General features: G+C 47.9%; 1 protein-coding gene across 4 annotated transcripts in view; it reads left to right on the plus strand.

Annotated features, from left to right (window-relative positions):
• PRKN (parkin RBR E3 ubiquitin protein ligase) overlaps positions 1-17,944 on the plus strand; it is a 1,207,894-nt gene that overhangs the window by 1,161,844 nt on the left and 28,106 nt on the right. For all 4 annotated transcript variants that reach the window (XM_065931040.1, XM_065931041.1, XM_065931042.1 and 1 more), the window contains exon 11: positions 6,603-6,686. In XM_065931040.1, the coding sequence (XP_065787112.1) occupies positions 6,603-6,686 (84 nt within the window). The remainder of the gene's footprint in view (positions 1-6,602; positions 6,687-17,944) is intronic.

Below are 17,944 nucleotides of genomic sequence, written 5' to 3' on the forward strand. Positions count from 1 at the left end.
CAAAATACTGGAGTGGGCATCGTTTCCCTTCTCCAGGGGACCTTCCCAACCCAGGGATTGAACCCAGGTCTCCCGCATTGCAGACAGATTCTTTACCAGCTGAGCCACCAGGGAAACCCTATTTATATGTAGACATCTATATATCTAATACACCTATATGTATATAGACCGAGAGAGCTTGATCACAAGTAATTGGCTTATGTGGTTATGGGGCTGGCCAGGTAAGTCGTAAATCCATAGAGCAGGCTACAAGGAAGAGCAGGCTGGAACTCAGCTGTCCACAGGTGAACTCTCTCCTTGAGGAAGCTTCAGTTCTACTCCTAAAAACTTTCAACGGATTGAGTCAGTCCCACCCAGATTACCTAGGACCATCTCCCTTCCTTAAGGTAAAGTGACTATTGGTCTTACCTACAAAATACCTACACTGAGAAACCTAGATTAGTGCTTGACTGAATAACTGGGTACCAGAAATGGCAAACCACTCATGTTGCCTGGAAAATCCCATGGACAGAGGAACCTAGCAGGTTCAGTTCGTGGGATCGCAAGAGTCAGACACGACTTAGCAACTGAACCACCATCACCATAGTCTAGCTGAGTTGACACATGAAACTAACATCACAGGCACTAAGATAACACAACCCAAGTGTATTGGTTTTTAATCAAATTTCATAAGGGGATGGAGTTTAGAAAATCGATAGAGTAAGTATTATTACTGTTAAGATTTTTTTAGAACTTTAAAGATTCTTTTTTTAAAAACTGCAGAAATTGTTGGCATTTGTCAGATCTATCTCAAAAGAAAATAACTCAGGAAAAGTATACAAGGTAAACGGGTGGTCGTTGATTCTATTCAGTTAGTATTTACTCATAAGGCATCTTAAAAGAGCCTCAGCAAATGTGATGACTAATGCAGTTAATGACTAATAAGCCCCTGGGGAAACTGTGGCCTTCAGCCCTACTGGTTAAAGCCAGACCCACGTGCCCCAGAAAGGAGACAGGCAAGTCGGCAGAGAGACTGTGAAAATGTTAGAGTCAGATTTGCTTTTTCCTCAAGCTCTTCAGAAATACCTGTGCCCTGGGAGTTTTTGCAAACAAACCCAAAATATGATTTCAAGGAATTCTATATCTGCCTAAGCCAGAACTCCCCAAACTTCCTCTGTTCACCTTGCCCTCTGTGGCTGCTTCTCCTGGTGCTTCTAGGCCATAAGAAATGCCTGACGGTTCTGTTTATTAAATATTTAGGTCCAAATGACATAGTGAGAATTAATATCTTAACAACTTAATAGCCATTTGAAAAAGCAGTTCATGTAAATTGAAAGAAAAAAATATATTTATTTCATTCTTAAATAACTACATCTCCTGGTCCAAAGAAATGTTCACCGGTCTTTCTTATCACACAGTAACCTCCAAAAATCCTGCTTTGCAGAAACATGATGTCATCAAAAGAAGAATAGTACAATCTACATTAACACCATGAGTTAGTAATTCAGAGTCCCACAGATGCCAAGTATCACTGTGCTTTTCCTCAAAAATGTAAACAATCCCACCGCACCTCTGAATTTGTTGTGGTATCCCAGGGCTCCTTGATACTCAGTTTGAGAACCGAAGGCGTAAGCATTTGTTCAAGCACCTGGCTGACAGTCTTAAGTTCTAGATAATTAAATTAAAAACCTGAACATGCTTTTTAGATCAAACCAGACCTTCTAATTATGTCCGCATTTTGTATGAGACAGATCTGAGTTATTTAACTAGAAAGCCACAGGCACGATGTAGCTAAACTTAAGTTATACTCTCTGAATAAGAGCAAATTAGCAAGAGCATTGATGCTAAATTATCACCAGCACATTCTTCAAGCTTTTGCTTGCCTTTTGCTGTACTGAAGCGGTGAGGGTTTAATTTTTATATGCGCTTTCTTTTCTGTTTTTTTTTTTCTTATATATATATAGACTATTCTTTGTAGTACTGGTATGAAACGGAATTTAATGTCTTTGTGTCAGGAAAGCCCTATTTATTCTGACAAAATGATCAACCTCCAGGGTGTTCCTCTACCATGAAACTGGTTTTATATCTCATCCACGAGCTAATAAGATGTGAAGCGGTTTCCCTGTCACGCCAAGAGATCAGACGTGCTTCCCTGAAAAGCACTGGCTTGAGATCACAGAGTGAGCTCTCAAAGAGTGAACCACACAGGTCACGGTGTTTCAACACGGGAGCAGAGCGATGGGTCTGAGGCAAACCCAAAGATGAGCAGATACTTTAAAAAAAAAAAAATTAAAACCTTAAGAAGGAACTCTGGGATCCAATCTGTTCACTGTTCGCTGGATTGGCTTTCAGTTCATGGGAAATTCAAATGTCGGGAACGAAAGCCTGGAGGTCTTGGTGCTTTGTGTAAACACATCTGACTCACACCCCCTCTCCCGCCAAGATGAACCTTTGAGGAAAGTTTACATCCCACAAAAGGCGGGCTCAGTCTCTTTGCTGTGAGAAGAAATAAGGAGGCTAAAAGACTCTGAAAGTATTGTCTCAGAAGCCAGATGGTGACATCTGTAGAAGAGGCCTTTTCCTTATAAAATACTTGTTCTTCTTGCTTGTCATGCCCTGAGATTAAAATTATTTTCAGATGCGTTGTTGAAACAAGAAAGTGACCATGGGGAAGGGTAGGAGGAACCTGTTTCGGGTGAAGAAAACATGAAAAGAACTGTCCTGGAAAGACTCTTATTTTGAGGTGAAGCAGAGTGGTGATGTGTTTGGGATAAAGCTGGGTTTTTCTAGATCCTGTTTGTTCAGGGGGGGTTATCAGTTCACATCTGTCTTTTTCTTTTTTTTTTTTTTTTGGCTACATCGGGTCTTAGCTACAGCTCAAGGGTTTCTTTCTAGTTGTGGTGCGTGGGCTTAGCTGCTTCACGGCTTGTGGGATATTACTTCCCCCACCAGGATCGAACCCTTGTCCCTTGCATTGGAAGGAGGATTCTGAACCACTGGACCACCAGGGAAGTCCCCAAATCAGCCTTATCTCAAGCAAAATTGAGTTAAATTTCTGGTTTATGAAGAATCTGGGCACTTTCCAGCCTCTAGAAATTTTTCGAGGCTTCCAGGAATCCAGTGCCATTGCTATATGGGCTTATGGGTTGCCATGTAAAAAGCATCCCTAAACTTAGGGTTTAGAACAGTGACAGTCATGTTCCTGTTTTGCTTTGGTTGGCCTTTGCCCACAAACCTGTAATTTGGATGGAGCCCTGTGCAAGCATTTGTCTCCGTCCCACGTGGGGTCAGCGGGGGGCAGGTCACCCAGACGCCGGAAGACCCAGGTGAAACACGGCTCAGACATACGGCCGGCAAGAGTGCTGGCTGGTGGCTGGGGGCCTCATTTCCTCTCCACGTGTGCCTCTCCGTGGGGACTGGGCTTCAAGAGCAAGTATCCCAGGAGACAGAGAGTGGAAGCTGCCAGCTTCTTGCGAGTTCAGTTCAGTAGCTCAGCTGTATCCGACGCCTTGCAACCCCATGGACTGCAGCATGCCAGGGCCCCAATTGTGGCAGGCCGTCACTTCTGCCAACGCTGGTGGAGGGGTCAGCACATCCAGATTTAGGCAGGAGGGGTATAGAGCCCGCCTCTCAAGCAGAAGGGTATCAGATCGCACTGCGCCTTTCCTCTGAAACCACCACCATCGCCCACACGCCATACTCACTGACCAGGCTCTCTTCTCTGCTAGAACATCTCCTCTGAATACAGCTTCTGCTGGGAGAGACGTTACTCCCCACCGAATAAAATAAGTGGTTGTTGAAGGGAACCAGTTTTCTAATGAAGCGACTCCTTCTCCCAGGTTGCACTAGTGGTAAAGAACCCCCCCTGCCAATGCAGGAGACACAGGAGATGCAGGTTCGATCCCTGGGTCAGGAAGATCCCCTGGAGATGGAAATGGCAACCCACTCCAGTGTTCTTGCCTGGAGAATCCCCATGGACCGAGGAGCCTGGCAGCTACAGTCCATGCAGTCACCTAGAGTTGGACATGACTGAGCAGCCAACACTATCTAACTTGACTCCTTCTCCAACCGTGAAATAAGAACAGCGCCTGGCTGGCATCGCCTCAGCAAACACTGTATGCCAGGCCTGCTTGTAGCCACCGAGCATGTGTTTCATCTCATCTACCCCTCGTGGTGCCCACGTGAGACAGTTATCATTGTTACCCTGTCTTCTCGGAGGAGGAAATTGGAGGCCCAGGCTCCAAGGCCGCTCTTCCAAAGTGGTCTTGGGCGTCAAGGGACGGGGCGTTGGCTCCAACCCAGGGCATCCGCTGCGGAGGCCACACTCTCAGCCACACGGCGCCTCAGAGCAGGGCGGGGAAGGGGAAGCAGGTTCTGCAGGGGCCGAGCGAGTCCAGCGGGCATAGGCCAGCTTCCTTCCCCGGCCCCCTCATCTGTCAGGTGAAAGGGGAGGACCATCGACTTCCTGGGTCTCCTCCAACCTGAAGGGAGCATGAATGTTGACAGGAGCGCCGTCTCCGGGTGAGAGGCTTCACTTCGGCCATGCCTTAGCTTCCTGGGGCGCCACAGCCAGGGGCTAAAACCACAGGCACGTATGTTCTCGCAGTTCCAGAGGCTGGGGGGTCCGAGAACGGGGGAGCAGGGGCGGTTTCTCCTGAGACCTCTCTCCTTGGCTCCCCGATGGCCACCTTCTGCCTCAACTTCCCTGGGGCAGGAGATCCCAGTTCAGGCCCTGGGTCAGGAAGATGCCCCGGAGGAGGGCATGGCAACCCACTCTGGTATTCTCGCCTGGAGAATCCCGTGGACAGAGGAGCCTGGCGGGCTGCAGTCCATGGGGTCACAAAGAGTCGGGCATGTCGGGGCGGCTCACACTTCACTTTCCCTCACCCGCACGGTGTCCCAGTGTCCGTATCCTGATCTCCTTCTGTAAGGACGCCAGTCCTGTTGAGCAACCCCACCTAAGGACCTCGTTTTACCTTGCATCTGTGTGTGCTAGGCTGCTTCAGTCACGTCTGACTCTTTGCAACCCTATGGACTGTAGCCCATCAGGCTCCCTGTCCATGGGATTCTCCAGGCAAGAATACTGGAGTGGGTTGTCATTTCCTTCTCCAGGAGATCTTCCCCATCCAGGGAATAAACCTGCATCTCTGATGTCTCCAGCATGGGCAGGCACGTTCTTTAGCACTAGCGCCACCTGGGAAACCCCATTTTATCCTACTTGCCTCTTCAAACACAGTCACTTCTGAGGTGCCAGCAGTTAGGGCTTCCACATATGAGTTTGTGGGGCACAGAATTCAACCCATGATGGCCCATTCTTCTTTCCACAGTAGGCTTTCAATACAAAAGCAAGACCCTTAACATAGATATATAAATCCTTTATGCAAGAAAACATATGCAGAGTATGTCATGCAAAATGCCAGGCTGGAGGAAGGACAAGCTGAAAGTCTCCCCGCACAAGATTGCCAGGGAAATGTCAATAACCTCAGATATGCAGATGACACCACCCTTATGGCAGAAAGTGAAGAGGAACTAAAGAGACTCTTGATGAAAGTGAAGGGAGAGTGAAAAAGCTGGCTTAAAACTCAACATTCAGAAAACTAAGATCATGGCATCCCATCCCATCACTTCATGGCAAATAGATGGGGAAACAGTGGAAACAGTGACTGACTTTATTTTCTTGGGCTCCAAAATCACTGCAAATGGTGACTGCAGTCATGAAATTAAAAGACACTTGCTCCTTGGAAGAAAAGCTATGACCAACCTAGACAGAATGTTAAAAAGCAAAGACATCACTTTGCCAACAAAGGTCCATCTAGTCAAAGCTAGTCATATGTGAATGTGAGAGTTGGACTATAAAGAAAGCTGAGTGCCAAAGAATTGATGCTTTTGAACTGTGGTGTTGGGGAAGACTCTTGAGAGTCCCTTGGACTGCAGGGAGATCCATCCAGTCCATCCTAAAAGAAATCAGTCCTGAATATTCATTGAAAGAACTGATGCTAAAGCTGAAACTCCAGTACTTTGGCCACCTGATGGGAAGAACTGACTCATTGGAAAAGACCCTGATGCTGAGAAAGATTGAAGACAGGAGGAGAAGGGAACAACAGAGGATGAGATGATTGGGCAGCATCACTAATTCCATGGACATGAGTTTGAGCAAGCTCCAGGAGTTGGTGATGGACAGGGAAGCCTGGCGTGCTGTAGTATATGGCGGTCATAAAGAGCTGGACACAACTGAGCAACTGAACTGAATGGATGCAAGTAAATAAATATCAGATGTGAAATTCTTGGCTGAGATTGTTTTCCTCTTATGCTAACACCAGTAACACTTAACTGCAGATATTTCTTTGCATTGCTGTCTCTTCTGCTAGGCTAGAAACATTTCAAAGAGAGGAAATGTGACTCATTCATTTTCAAAATGCTTCTATGGTGCTTGGAACATTCTTTAGTAAAGAGTGAACAGTGTCATCAAAATAAGACTTTTTTTTCCTGTTGGCGAAAGGTAGTTTGGCACAGAAAGCGTCACCAAGTCAGGGGCGGGAGTAGAACGCGCCTGGGGAAGGGAAGCAGGCTGTGACCCAACGGGGCCCGCAAGCCGCCTCTAACCCACCTGTGTTCTCCTGCAGTTCGTCTTCTGCCGGGACTGTAAGGAACCGTACCACGAAGGTGACTGCGGCGCCGTGATTGAAGCCTCAGGAGCAGTCACTCAGGTAATGCGCGCTCTTCCTTCCCCAGATCGGGGCTCAGGCTCTCCTCGGGGACAGGAGCTGGTTTCTGGAGATCATCAAAGGTTCCAATCTGAAAAAGTAAGTACCATTCAGTGGACATGAGTTTGAGTAAGCTCCAGGAGATAGTGAAGGGCAGTGAAGTCGCCGTCCGTGGGGTCACAGAGAGTCAGGCATGACTTCGTGACTGAACAACAACAATGATCTGCCAAACCTTAACATAAAGGAGTAAAAATTTCAACACACTTGATGAATTTGCTCATTATTTTTCTCCTGATAGAGACGTTAAGAGGGGTATAAACATCAAATCAACCCAGATAAATCCTTTAGTCATTCTATGGACAGGAACGTCATCAATAGGCATAGAAGCCCCAGAACATTTTAATTTCGCAAGTTGAGAATTGTAAATATCAGAATGTTCTAAAGGGCTTCCCTGGTGGCTCAGTGGTAAAGAATCCTCCAGCCAATGCAGGAGACACGGATTCAATCCCTGATCTTTGAAGACCCCACGTGCCTCAGGGCAGCTAAGTCTGTGCACACAAGTACTGGCCTGAGTCCGCAGGCTGCAACTCCTGAAACCACGCGCCCTAAAGCCGAGCTCCACAGCAAGAGAAGCCCCTGCGATGAGACGCCTTCGCATCGCACCTCAGAGAGGAGCCCGCACAGCAAAGAAACAGCCCAGCCAACAGGAAACGAACGTTAACATTCCAAAAACAACAAAATAAAATAAAGCCTGTTTTTAAAAAAGGATGCTCTAAAATGAGAGTGTAAAGAAGTGAATCCCTATGAGATTCTGCGGAGGTTTCTACTCAATTTAAAGTAACCAGGAAACACTGCACATGAGTTCAGGGCGTCTCAGCAGCTCCTACTGTGCTGGCCTGACCACTCTAGGAGCTTTAGGACTGAGCCGCCGTTTCTACGGCAGAGGCAGCACACGCCCTTTCTGTTGACTTATTTTAGCTCCAGGGCGTTCGACTCCGGAGGTCAGGAATAATAATGTCCCTGAGACCCCCTCCATCCCCACCCCTCCCTACCACTGCCTCAGGACCGGAAGGGCTAGACCAGAAGATAGGCTGATGCTCTTGGAGATGGGTGTCGTCCCGCAGTTCACGCCCATCTGTTCATACATGAACAAGCGTGGACAAGGCCTTCCAAGTAGGCATACCCTAACATCTGTCTGTCTGCCCACAGTGAAGTGAAGAAGAGCCTTGCTTAACCCAAAGCTGCCCAGAGCCTGACCCACTCCATCAGTGTCTTCAATCAGGGGGAACCAACCAACCTTGATGTTGACCACTGACTGAGTCGCTCAGTCGTGTCCGACTCATTTGTGACCCCATGGCTTGCAGCCTGCCAGGCTCCTCTGTCCCTGGAGTTCTCCAGGCAGGAATGCTGGAGTGGGTAGCCATGTCCTTAACCGGGGGATCTTCCCAGACCCGGGAGTGAACCCACGTCTCCTGCATTGGCGGGTGAGTTGTTTATCACTGAGACACCAGGCAAGCCCCAGTGGTTAAGGTAGCCCAAATTAAAAAAAGAAAAGGAACTCCGAAATATAGGAGAAAGAAAGTTATAGCTGGCCTTACAGACAGATGGCCAGCATCAAGGGGCCTGTTTCTGCAGACACCATCTATTAGCAGGTATTAAATAGCATTTCTACGGGACAGTCATCCTGCTAGATTCTCTGAAAAAAATACAGAGAAGTACATTTATCTTCAGAGGCTCACCAGGGAGCTATATAGGAGGCTTATGGGAAAATAGATAATGGTAGTAATATGCTAAAACAAAATGTAGCAAATACAGTTGTGTATAACGCTTCCCTAAGAAAATCGTGAAAGGTGGGTCAGAGCTTGTCAAGAGGACGGGGGGTATAAGGTGACATAGAACGTTCCAGCAGAGGGCACCGAATAGACAAAATGCAGAAGCAAGACTCTCTCCAGCTAGACTTCTGTTCACCCCTGCATCCTGAGGCTCAAGACAGTACCTGGTGCATAGGCATTTAAAAGGTATTTGTTGAATGGTGATGGTGTCAATTGAAGAAAAGTGCACACCCTAAACGTTGTGAATGAAGTTTTTATCTAGGGACCTTACTGAGGCTATAGCCAGGAGACAGACTCTCAGATAGATCTGAAGAACCACTCTGAAGATGTGAGGGAGGAGCAGAATAATAGGAATTTTTGTTTTTGTTTTTTTCCAATAATAGTTCGTGCTTTAAAAAAAAAAAAATGGAGTCAAATATCAAAGTTAAATTAATCACTCAGTCTTGTCTGACTGTTTGTGACTCCATGGACTGTAGCCCGCCAGGCTCCTCTGTCCATGGCATTCTCCAGGCAAGATACTGGAGTGGGTTGCCATTTCCTTCTCCAGGGGATCTTCCCCACCCAGAGCTCGAACCTGGGTCTCCTGCATTGCAGGCAGACTCTTTACCAGCTGAGCCACTGGGGATGCAAAGATTGCTGCTCATCACACAAAACAGACCTTCACGTTAATGACTTTAGTACTTTTCTTTGTGTGGGAAGATGCAAGGCTCTGGGCTCTGAAATTATCCCTTCGATGTACATCTTAACTACCTAGGCCAGTACCCAGAGCACAGAATGGTTCCTGGTTTTCTGCAGCCTGAACTCCCCTCAGGGGCTACCATGTAAGGGAGGGAGCCGCTGCCATGGCAAGGGCCTGACTTTGGGCAACGTTCCCTTTCCACAGTGACATCTATAAAGGAAAAGATGTTCTTTCATTCGTTCATTAGTATTAAACACCTGTAACGGGCTAGGCTTTGTTCTCGTCTGTGGGGATAAAGTGCCTGCTCTCATGGAGTTTCTGTTAATTTATTAGATGTCACAGGCTCCCCAGGTGGCTCTGTGGTTAAAAAAAAAAAAAAAAAATCCACCTGCAATGCAGGAGACATAGGAGATGCAGATTCCATCCTGGGTTGGGAAGATCCCCGGGAGGAGGAGATGGCAACCCATCCCAGTATTCTTGCCTGAAAAATCCAATGGACAGAGGAGCCTAGCGGGCTACAGTCAGTCCATGGGGTTGCAGAGGGTCGGACATGACTCAGCAACTGAGCACACACACATTAGATGCCGCAGGGTTGCACGGTCGATATGATAGGAATTCCGAAGAGGAATCCTTAATCCTAGACAGGGTTATCCAAGAGAGGATTCAGGAAGAGACAGCTCTGCAGCAAGACCTCACTAAAGTGAGCCTCCTTCCTCCCTGGTGCCCCTGGTAACTGAACCAGGCCTCATATTTCTCTAATTTCAAAATGAAGCTAATGGTCCAACCAAACTGGAAAAGTCTGCTGGTCCACTACTGCCTGAGAATCGAAGGTAACTGGAGTTTGGGGGCTTTGCTGCCGTTTCTTCCCATGTCTCTGACCCGTTGAGGGTCCTCCTCAGATGCAGACGTGAAGAGACTGGAATTGGAGGATGACGGATGACCTGCATGGGTGGGGAAGGGTCGCAAGAAGCAAAATTGATGGGGGAGGTCTCAGAGTTCAGCATTGGGCAGAGCCGTGACTGCCCCAGGCCTGAAGGGAGAGGAGGAAGAAAGGGTGTTTCACAGGGACCCGCCTCAAGGGCTGGAGCCACAGAGCTCTGAAAAGAGACGTAATTGGGGAGGCGGGGGGTCTACATTGCCAGAAGTGGATGCAAAGCTGGAGGGGAATGAGGACCACACCTTGACTTCTCCCACCCATCTCCTGGGCTCTTGCTAAGATCTCCCCCTGGCCACAGCCAGCTGAAAGCCAGCCACTAAGGACTCAGCCTTCCATATGCAAGGCAGAGAGAGAAAAGAACCCAGGATAACCAGTATATTCTCCACGTCTCCGGTTTCCTCATTTCAACCAGAACTACTCTTGGACACGGAGAAGGATGAACCCAACAATCTATTTCATCAAACTGAAACAACCAATTCCATCTGGCAAGAGAATGAAGGGTTTTTATTTTCCTAGAGCCAGTTTATTTTCTGTTCCCTTCATTTCTCTCCGACCACAGTGATCTTCAAATGGGTGACCTCTGCAATCCCATTGACCTGAAACCTTTGAAAGGCTGGCACTCCTCACACCTGACAATAAAAATCTCATCACAGCCTCCCCTCCTGGGATGGAAGGCTTCAGATGAACCCTCATGTCTGAATGTTGCTAATACAACAAAATACCATCATTAGCCTTCTTCAAATTTCCTTTCAATTCAAGGCACTTGTAAGGCTTTTCCTTTCGGCCATCTGTGGTTACATTCCACCGTTCTCCCTTGAAAGCTGAGCGGTTTCTGGGCTTTGATATGACATTATGCAACCAGACAAGCCTGTGTCTCCTGGGGCCCAATTGGGCTTTTCCCATCAACTAAGTTGTTTGACCCTACACTTAATGCATTTTTTGATTAATGCAATATTTAAAAAAAAAAAACAACAACAACTCAGAAATTGGTTTTAAATTGGTTTTAAAATATTGAACGAGCTTGAAGTCGAAACTGCTGGGGGTCTGGGGAATCAGTGACAGAAGATCAATCCTTCTCGGGCTAATGAGAGTCCAGCCCCATTTGCTGCTTCTTGCTTGAGCCGGGGTGTTCGCCTCCTGTTCCCCTAGAGGCTTTCTAATAAGTAAACACTTGCTCTTGTAAACCACATAAACTGATTCGTTCTCCCAGGGGTTCTAAGTAGTTGACGTTCCTCCTCCTATTCAACAAGAACGCAAACTGAGACGTCCAGAGTTGTAATGGTGTTGTCCAAAGCCACAGGGGAGATTGTTTTCATTGGCTGCACCTGCTCAAAGGAGTCTGGGGACAGCGATGCATAAATCTACAGTGTCTGATGGGACTGTGCACTCCTGCCTGCCAAGCTCCCGCTCAACCTGCAAGACCCAGAGCATGTGTTTCCTCCCCCATGAAGCCATGTGCCCAGCCCACGACTTCCTCCAAGCTCTTGGACTCCAAGCACACAGACCTCTGTGATCCATTCATCACATTGAAATGCTGTTTCCTTGGATCTTCCCTAAGATTCTGAGCTTTCTTGGTGCAAGATTGGTGCCTGTTTTATCTTTATAACCCCAGTGTCCAGCCCTTGGGTGGTACCCAATAAATGTTAGTGAATGAATGATGGCCCCCCCACTTGCATCCCCATGTGTCCAACCTCACTGTGAGGCTGAGAAAGCATGCTACAGGAATTGGGGATGGGGACGGAGGCCAAGATGGTGACACAGGAGCCCCTGAGCCCCCCCCCCCCCCACCTCTCACGGCCACATAAAACCCACAGGCACACCTCAGAGATAATAATACAGGTTCAGTTCCAGACGGTTGCAACAAGGCAATATCACAGTAAAGCAAGTCTCACAGATGTCTTTGTTTCCCAGTGCATATAAAAGTTATGTGTGCACTCTGTTATATTCTATTAAGTATACAATATCATTGTGTTCCAAAAATACATACCTTAATAAGAAGCTATTGTTCATTCACTAAGTTATGTCTGCCTTTTTGCGACCCCATGAACTGCAGCACGCTAGGCTCCTCTGTCCTTCACTATCTCCCCGAATTTGCTGAAACTCATGTCCATTGAGTCCATGATGCACCCAGCCGTATCATCCTCTGTCACCCCCTTCTTCTCTTGCCCTCAATGTTTCCCAGTGTCAGGCAGGGTTTTCTCCAATGAGTCGGCTCCTCACTTCAGGTGGCCAAAGTACTGGAGCTTCAGCATCAGTCCTTTCAACCCTGAATACTCAGGGTTGACTTCCTTTAGGATGGACTGGTTTGATCTCCTTGCAGTCCCAGGGACTCTCAAGAGTCTTCTCCCACACCACAGTTCAAAAGCATCAATTCTTTGGTGCTCAGCCTTCTTTATGGTCTAACTCTCACATCCATACATGACCACTGGAAAAACCATAGCTTTGACTACATGGAGCTTTGTCAGCAAAGTGATGTCTTTGTTTTTTAAAATGCTGTCTAGGTCTGTCATAGCTTTTCTTCCAAGGAGCAAGTGTCTTTTAATTTCATGGCTGCATTCACCATCTCCAGTGATTTTGGAGTCCCAAAAATAAAGTCCATTACTGTTTCCATTGTTTCCCCATCTATTTGTCATGAAGTGAATGGACTGGATGCCATGATCTTAGTTGAACATTGAGTTTTAAGCCAGTTTTTTCACTCTCCTCTTTCACCCTCATCAAGAAGTACTTTATTGCTAAGAAAAAAAAAAAAACTAACCATTATCAGAGCCTTCAGTGAGTCCTAATCTTTTTGCTGGTGGTAGGTCTTGCCTCAATATTGATGGCTGCTGACTGATCAGGGTGGTGGTTGCTGAAGGTTGGGGTGGCTATGAAAGTCTCTCAAAATAAGACAGCAATGAGATCTGCCACATGGATTGACCCTTCCTTCCATGAACAATGTCTCTGTAACATCTCACCCACAGTAGAACTGCCTTCACAATTGAGGTCAGTCTTCTCAAATCCTGCCACTGCTTTATCAAGCCAGTTTAGGTAATATTCTAAATCATTTGTTATTGTGTCAACCATCTTTACAGCATCTGCCCCAGGAATAAATTCCATCTCAGGAAACAACCTTACTTGTTCATTCACAAGAAGCAACTCCTTATCCATAAATTTCACTGTTGAGATTGCAGCAAATCAGTCACATCTTCAGGCTGTAATTCTAGTTCCCTCACTATTTCCACCACATCTGCCGTTCCTTCCTCCACTGAGATCTAAAGCCCTCAAAATCACCCTTGAAGACTGGAATCAGATTCTTTCAAACTCCCGTGAATGTTCATATTTTGACTTCTTCCCATGAATCATAAATGTTCTTCATGGCATCTCAGATGTTGAGTCCTTTCTAGAGGTATTCAATTTACTTTGCCAAAATCAACCAGAGGAATCACTTATCTGTGGCAGGTTTAGCCTTATGAAGTGTGTTTCTTCAATCATAAGACTTGAAAGTCGAAGTGACCCTGATGCTTGGGCGGCAGAATGGATGTTGTATCAACAAGCGTGAAAACAACGTGAATCTCATTGTTTGTCTCCATCGGGGCTCTCTGGTCACCAGGTGCATGGTCAATGAGTAGTAACATCTTGAAAGGAACCCTTTTTTCTGAGCAGTAGGTCTCAACCAGGGACTTAAAATATTCAGTAAACCGTGTTGTGAACCGATATGCTGGCATCCAGCCTCTGTTGCTTCTTTTACTGAGCACAGGAAGAGAAGATAGAGTATGATTCTTAACAGCCCTAGGATTTGGAGAATGGTCGATCCGCATTGGCTTCAACTTATCACTGACTCGATGAACATGAGTTTGAATAAGCTCTGGGAGTTGGTGATGGGCAGGGAAACCTGACGTACTGCAGTCCATGTATTGCAAAGAGTCGGACACGGCTGAGTGACTGAACTGGACTGAACTAAAGTCACCAGCTGCATTCACCCCTAACAAGAGGATGAGCCTGTCCTTTGAAGCTTTGAAGCCAAGCATTGACTTCTCCTCTCTAACTATGAGAGTGCTGGATGGCATCTTCTTCGAAGATAATGCTGTTTTATCTGTTGTTTAGTGTAGCCACCTTCATGAATTAACTAGATCTTCTCAATAACTTGCTGCAGCTTCTACATCAGCCCTTGCTGCTTCACTCTGCACTTTTACGTTATGAAGACGATATCTTTCCTTAAACCTCATGAGCCAGCCTCTCCCAGTGGCAGACCTTTCTTATGTAGCTTCCTCACTGCTCTCGGCCTTCATAGAATTGAAGAGAGTTAGAGCCTTGCTCGGGCCTTCCCCGGTGGCTCAGTGGTAAAGAATTGCCTGCCGTGCAGGAGACACAGGTTCAATCTCTGATTCGGGAAAATCCCCTGGAGGAGGGCATGGCAACCCGCTCCAGTGTTCTTGCCAAGAAAATCCCATGGACAGCGAAGCCTGGTGCGTCCATGCGGTCGCAAAGAGTCGGACACGAAGTGACTGAGCACAGAGTCTGGATCCAGCTTTGGTTTAAGGGAGCGCTGTGGTTGACTTCTCTTCTCTCCAGATCATACAACTTTCTCCACGTCCGCAGGAAGGCTGTTTTCATTTTCTTATCATTTGTGTGTTCACTGGAATAGAGCTTTAAATTTCCTTCAAGAACCTTTCCCTTGCATTCAGAACTTAGCAGTTTGGTGCAGACGGTCTGGCTTTCAGCCTGTCGAGGCTTTGGACATGCCTTCCTCGCTAAGCTTAGTCACTTCTAGCTTTTGGTGTAAAGTCGGGGACTCGCAACTCTTCCTTTCACTTAGAGACCATTGAGGGTTACTGATCGGCCTAATTTCCATCCTGTTGTGTCTCAGGGAATAGGGAGGCCTGAGAAGAGAGAGAAAGGCGGGGGAACTCGTGGTCTCCAGGGCAGTCACAACACACACACCATTTCTCGACTAAGTTCAAAGTCTCATACGGGCATGATTCAAGGTGCCTCAGAACAATGTGGCAATAGTAACGTCAAGGGTCACTGACCACAGACCACCACAACCCATATGATAGTAACGGAAACGTCTGAAGCATCGCAAGAATTACCAAGATGTGACACGAAAACACAAAGTGAGCAAATGAGGTCGGAACAGTGAGTATCTGTGAAGTGCAAGTAACGTGAGACATAATAAAACAAGCTCTGACCGCACAGCCCTACACGGAACAGTGAAAGGGGCCCGGGGGCCCGCTGAGTGACTCCTGCACGAACCCCCACGTGGAAACAGGCAGGAAAGGCCGACACACTCTTGCGGCAAAACCCACCCCCCGGGGTTCCCCGGGCAGTCCAGCGGCTAAGACTCGGCACCCCCACTGCAAGGAGCACAGGTGTGATCCTGCGCGCCCCGTACTGCCCCAGGTGGCCAAGAATCCTCCTGCCCACGCCGGAGCTGCAGAAAACACGCGTTCAGTCCCTGGGTCCCTGGGTCAGGAAGATCCCTCGGAGTGGGAACAGAGGAGCCTGGCCGGCTACAGTCCATGGGGTCACAGAGAGCCGGACACGACTGAGTGAGCGTGATCCGTGCAGCACAGCAACAACAACAAAAATCCCCACCCAGCGTTGACCCGTGCAACTGCAAGGGAACCCCCAACGCCCAGCTTCTCCCCGAGGACCAAAGGGTTTGGACCCCATATCTTGTGCACCAACTGTTAACGATTCCCGCTGCAGGGACTGACTCCCAAAGCAGCTAGCTCTAAAAACCAATGGGGCTTGTGTCCGTGAGACCCACAAGACTGCAGCAAACCAAGAAGTAATTCTTAACAAGACACACAGCACTGGCCATGGTTCTCCCCACAGAGCTTGGTTCAGAGGGCGCAGGCAAAATCATCTCTCCATCTTTCCGTGAGAGAGGTGATCTGCATACTTTGACAGTTGCTGCCTGAGCACCAGGCTTCTAATTTAACAGGCACTAGGGGCGGGCTGTGACCCCCGCAAAGACCAGGGAGGCCAGAGCACAGCTCCCCTGCCTTCTCTCCACAGTCCACAACGAGTCACCGGTGTCTCTCTGGCAGGAGCCCATGCACAAGTCTGCACCGCAGCTCTTAAGGCTGCTACCCTCAGAATGGATCACATACCGCTCTGATGGACAAAGAGGCTTACATTCATGAGTCCCGCAGGAATGGAGTAAACAAAGAAGCAATTCTGAGCTGGCCGTCCCTCCGGGACTCAGCACAGAGGGAGCAGACAAAAAAAAAAAAAGCCTGTCTTCCATCCTGAAAGGGGTATTTGAAAAGTGCCACCTGGGGCCCAGGCTTCTAATTTAGTGGGCCTCCAGGGGCTGACTGCAGTTCTTCCCAGAGACCAGGGAAGCGGGCAGACACATCTCCCACTTTCTCCCTTCAGCCTGCTCCAATAATAGAACCGAGGCCTCAGAATCTCCCAGGAAGGAGTTTGCACACCCCCAGCTTTTGCAGCTTCCACCTGAGGTGACCCCACCCACCTGGGGTCACTTGGTCCTCAGAGCCGGAGGGGCTTGCATCCATGGGTCTCGCAGGACTGGAGCAAACAAAGAAGCAGTCTTCTGGGGTTTTGGTTTTTTTTTTTTTTTGGTTGCGCTGGATCTTCCGTGTGGCGAGAGGGCTTCCTCTGGTTGCAGAGAGCAGGGCTCCTCTCGAGTCACGGTGCGTGGGCTGCTCCCTGCGGTGGCTTTTCTCTCTGCAGAGCCCAGGCTCCGGGCACACGGGCCTCAGTAGTTACAGCATGCAGGCTCAGTAGTTGTGGTGCTCAGGCTTGGTTGCTCCTTGGCATGTGGCATCTTCCTGGCCCAGGGATCGAGCCCGTGTCCCTTGCATTGGCAGGTGGAGTCTTATCCACTGCACCACCTGGGACGTCCCAGAGAAACAGTCCTTAGTGGGTACAGGAACACCGCCACCCCCCCTCCCGCAAGTACCCGCTCATACCCAGCAGGGAGGGAGCAGGAGAAACACCCATCTCCCAAGTGCTCCCTGGAAGGGGCCTAACGACATGTTTTCCCAGCTGCTGCCTGAGAAGCCAGCTTCTAATCAGCCGAAGTGCACCTGGGCTGAGTGCCATCCTCCCCTTTGGGACAGTGACAGGTCTTGGCACACACTCAACTGCCGCGAGCCACTAAGAACAAAGGAGGAGGCTCGGACAGTCACAGACGGCTGGGAGACAACCGGCAACCCAGGCCAGTCTGACTGATAATATTCATCCCCCGCACTAGACCATCCTGTCAAAGCTGAGAGCTGTGGCTGTTTCACCTAAGGCACGGAAACCCACACGGAGTCAGAAAAACGAAGAAACAGACGAAAATGTTCCAAACAAAAGAACAAGATAAATCTCCAGAAACAGATCTTATTTTCATGGAGATAAGTGATTTACCTGATAGGGGAACAGTCATGCAGATATTCACTGAGGTCAGTAGAGCAATGCATATACAAGGTGCATATACAAGCAGTGCGTATATAGTTTCAACAAAGAGAAACTATTAAAGAGCACCAATCAGAAATCACAGAATCAGAACTGAAGAATACAATAGCTGAACAGAAATTTGTAATAGAAAGTTTCAGCAGCAGACTAGATCAAGCAGAAGAAAAGATAAAGCAAACTCAGACAGGTCAGTGGAATTCATCCAATCAGAGGTGTATTGGAAGGGTAAAGAGTGAAAGAGTAAAGATTCTGTAAGAAACTTATGGGGCACACTATTTAATGAAATAGACCATGCATGCATTATGAAAAGTGAAAGTATTAGTCGCTCGGTCGTGTCTGACACTTTGAGACCCCCTGGCCTGTAGCCCACCAGGCTCCTCTGTCCATGGAATTCTCCAGGCAA

The sequence above is a fragment of the Muntiacus reevesi genome, chromosome 3 (genome assembly GCF_963930625.1).
Source record: "Muntiacus reevesi chromosome 3, mMunRee1.1, whole genome shotgun sequence".
NCBI lineage: Eukaryota > Metazoa > Chordata > Mammalia > Artiodactyla > Cervidae > Muntiacus > Muntiacus reevesi.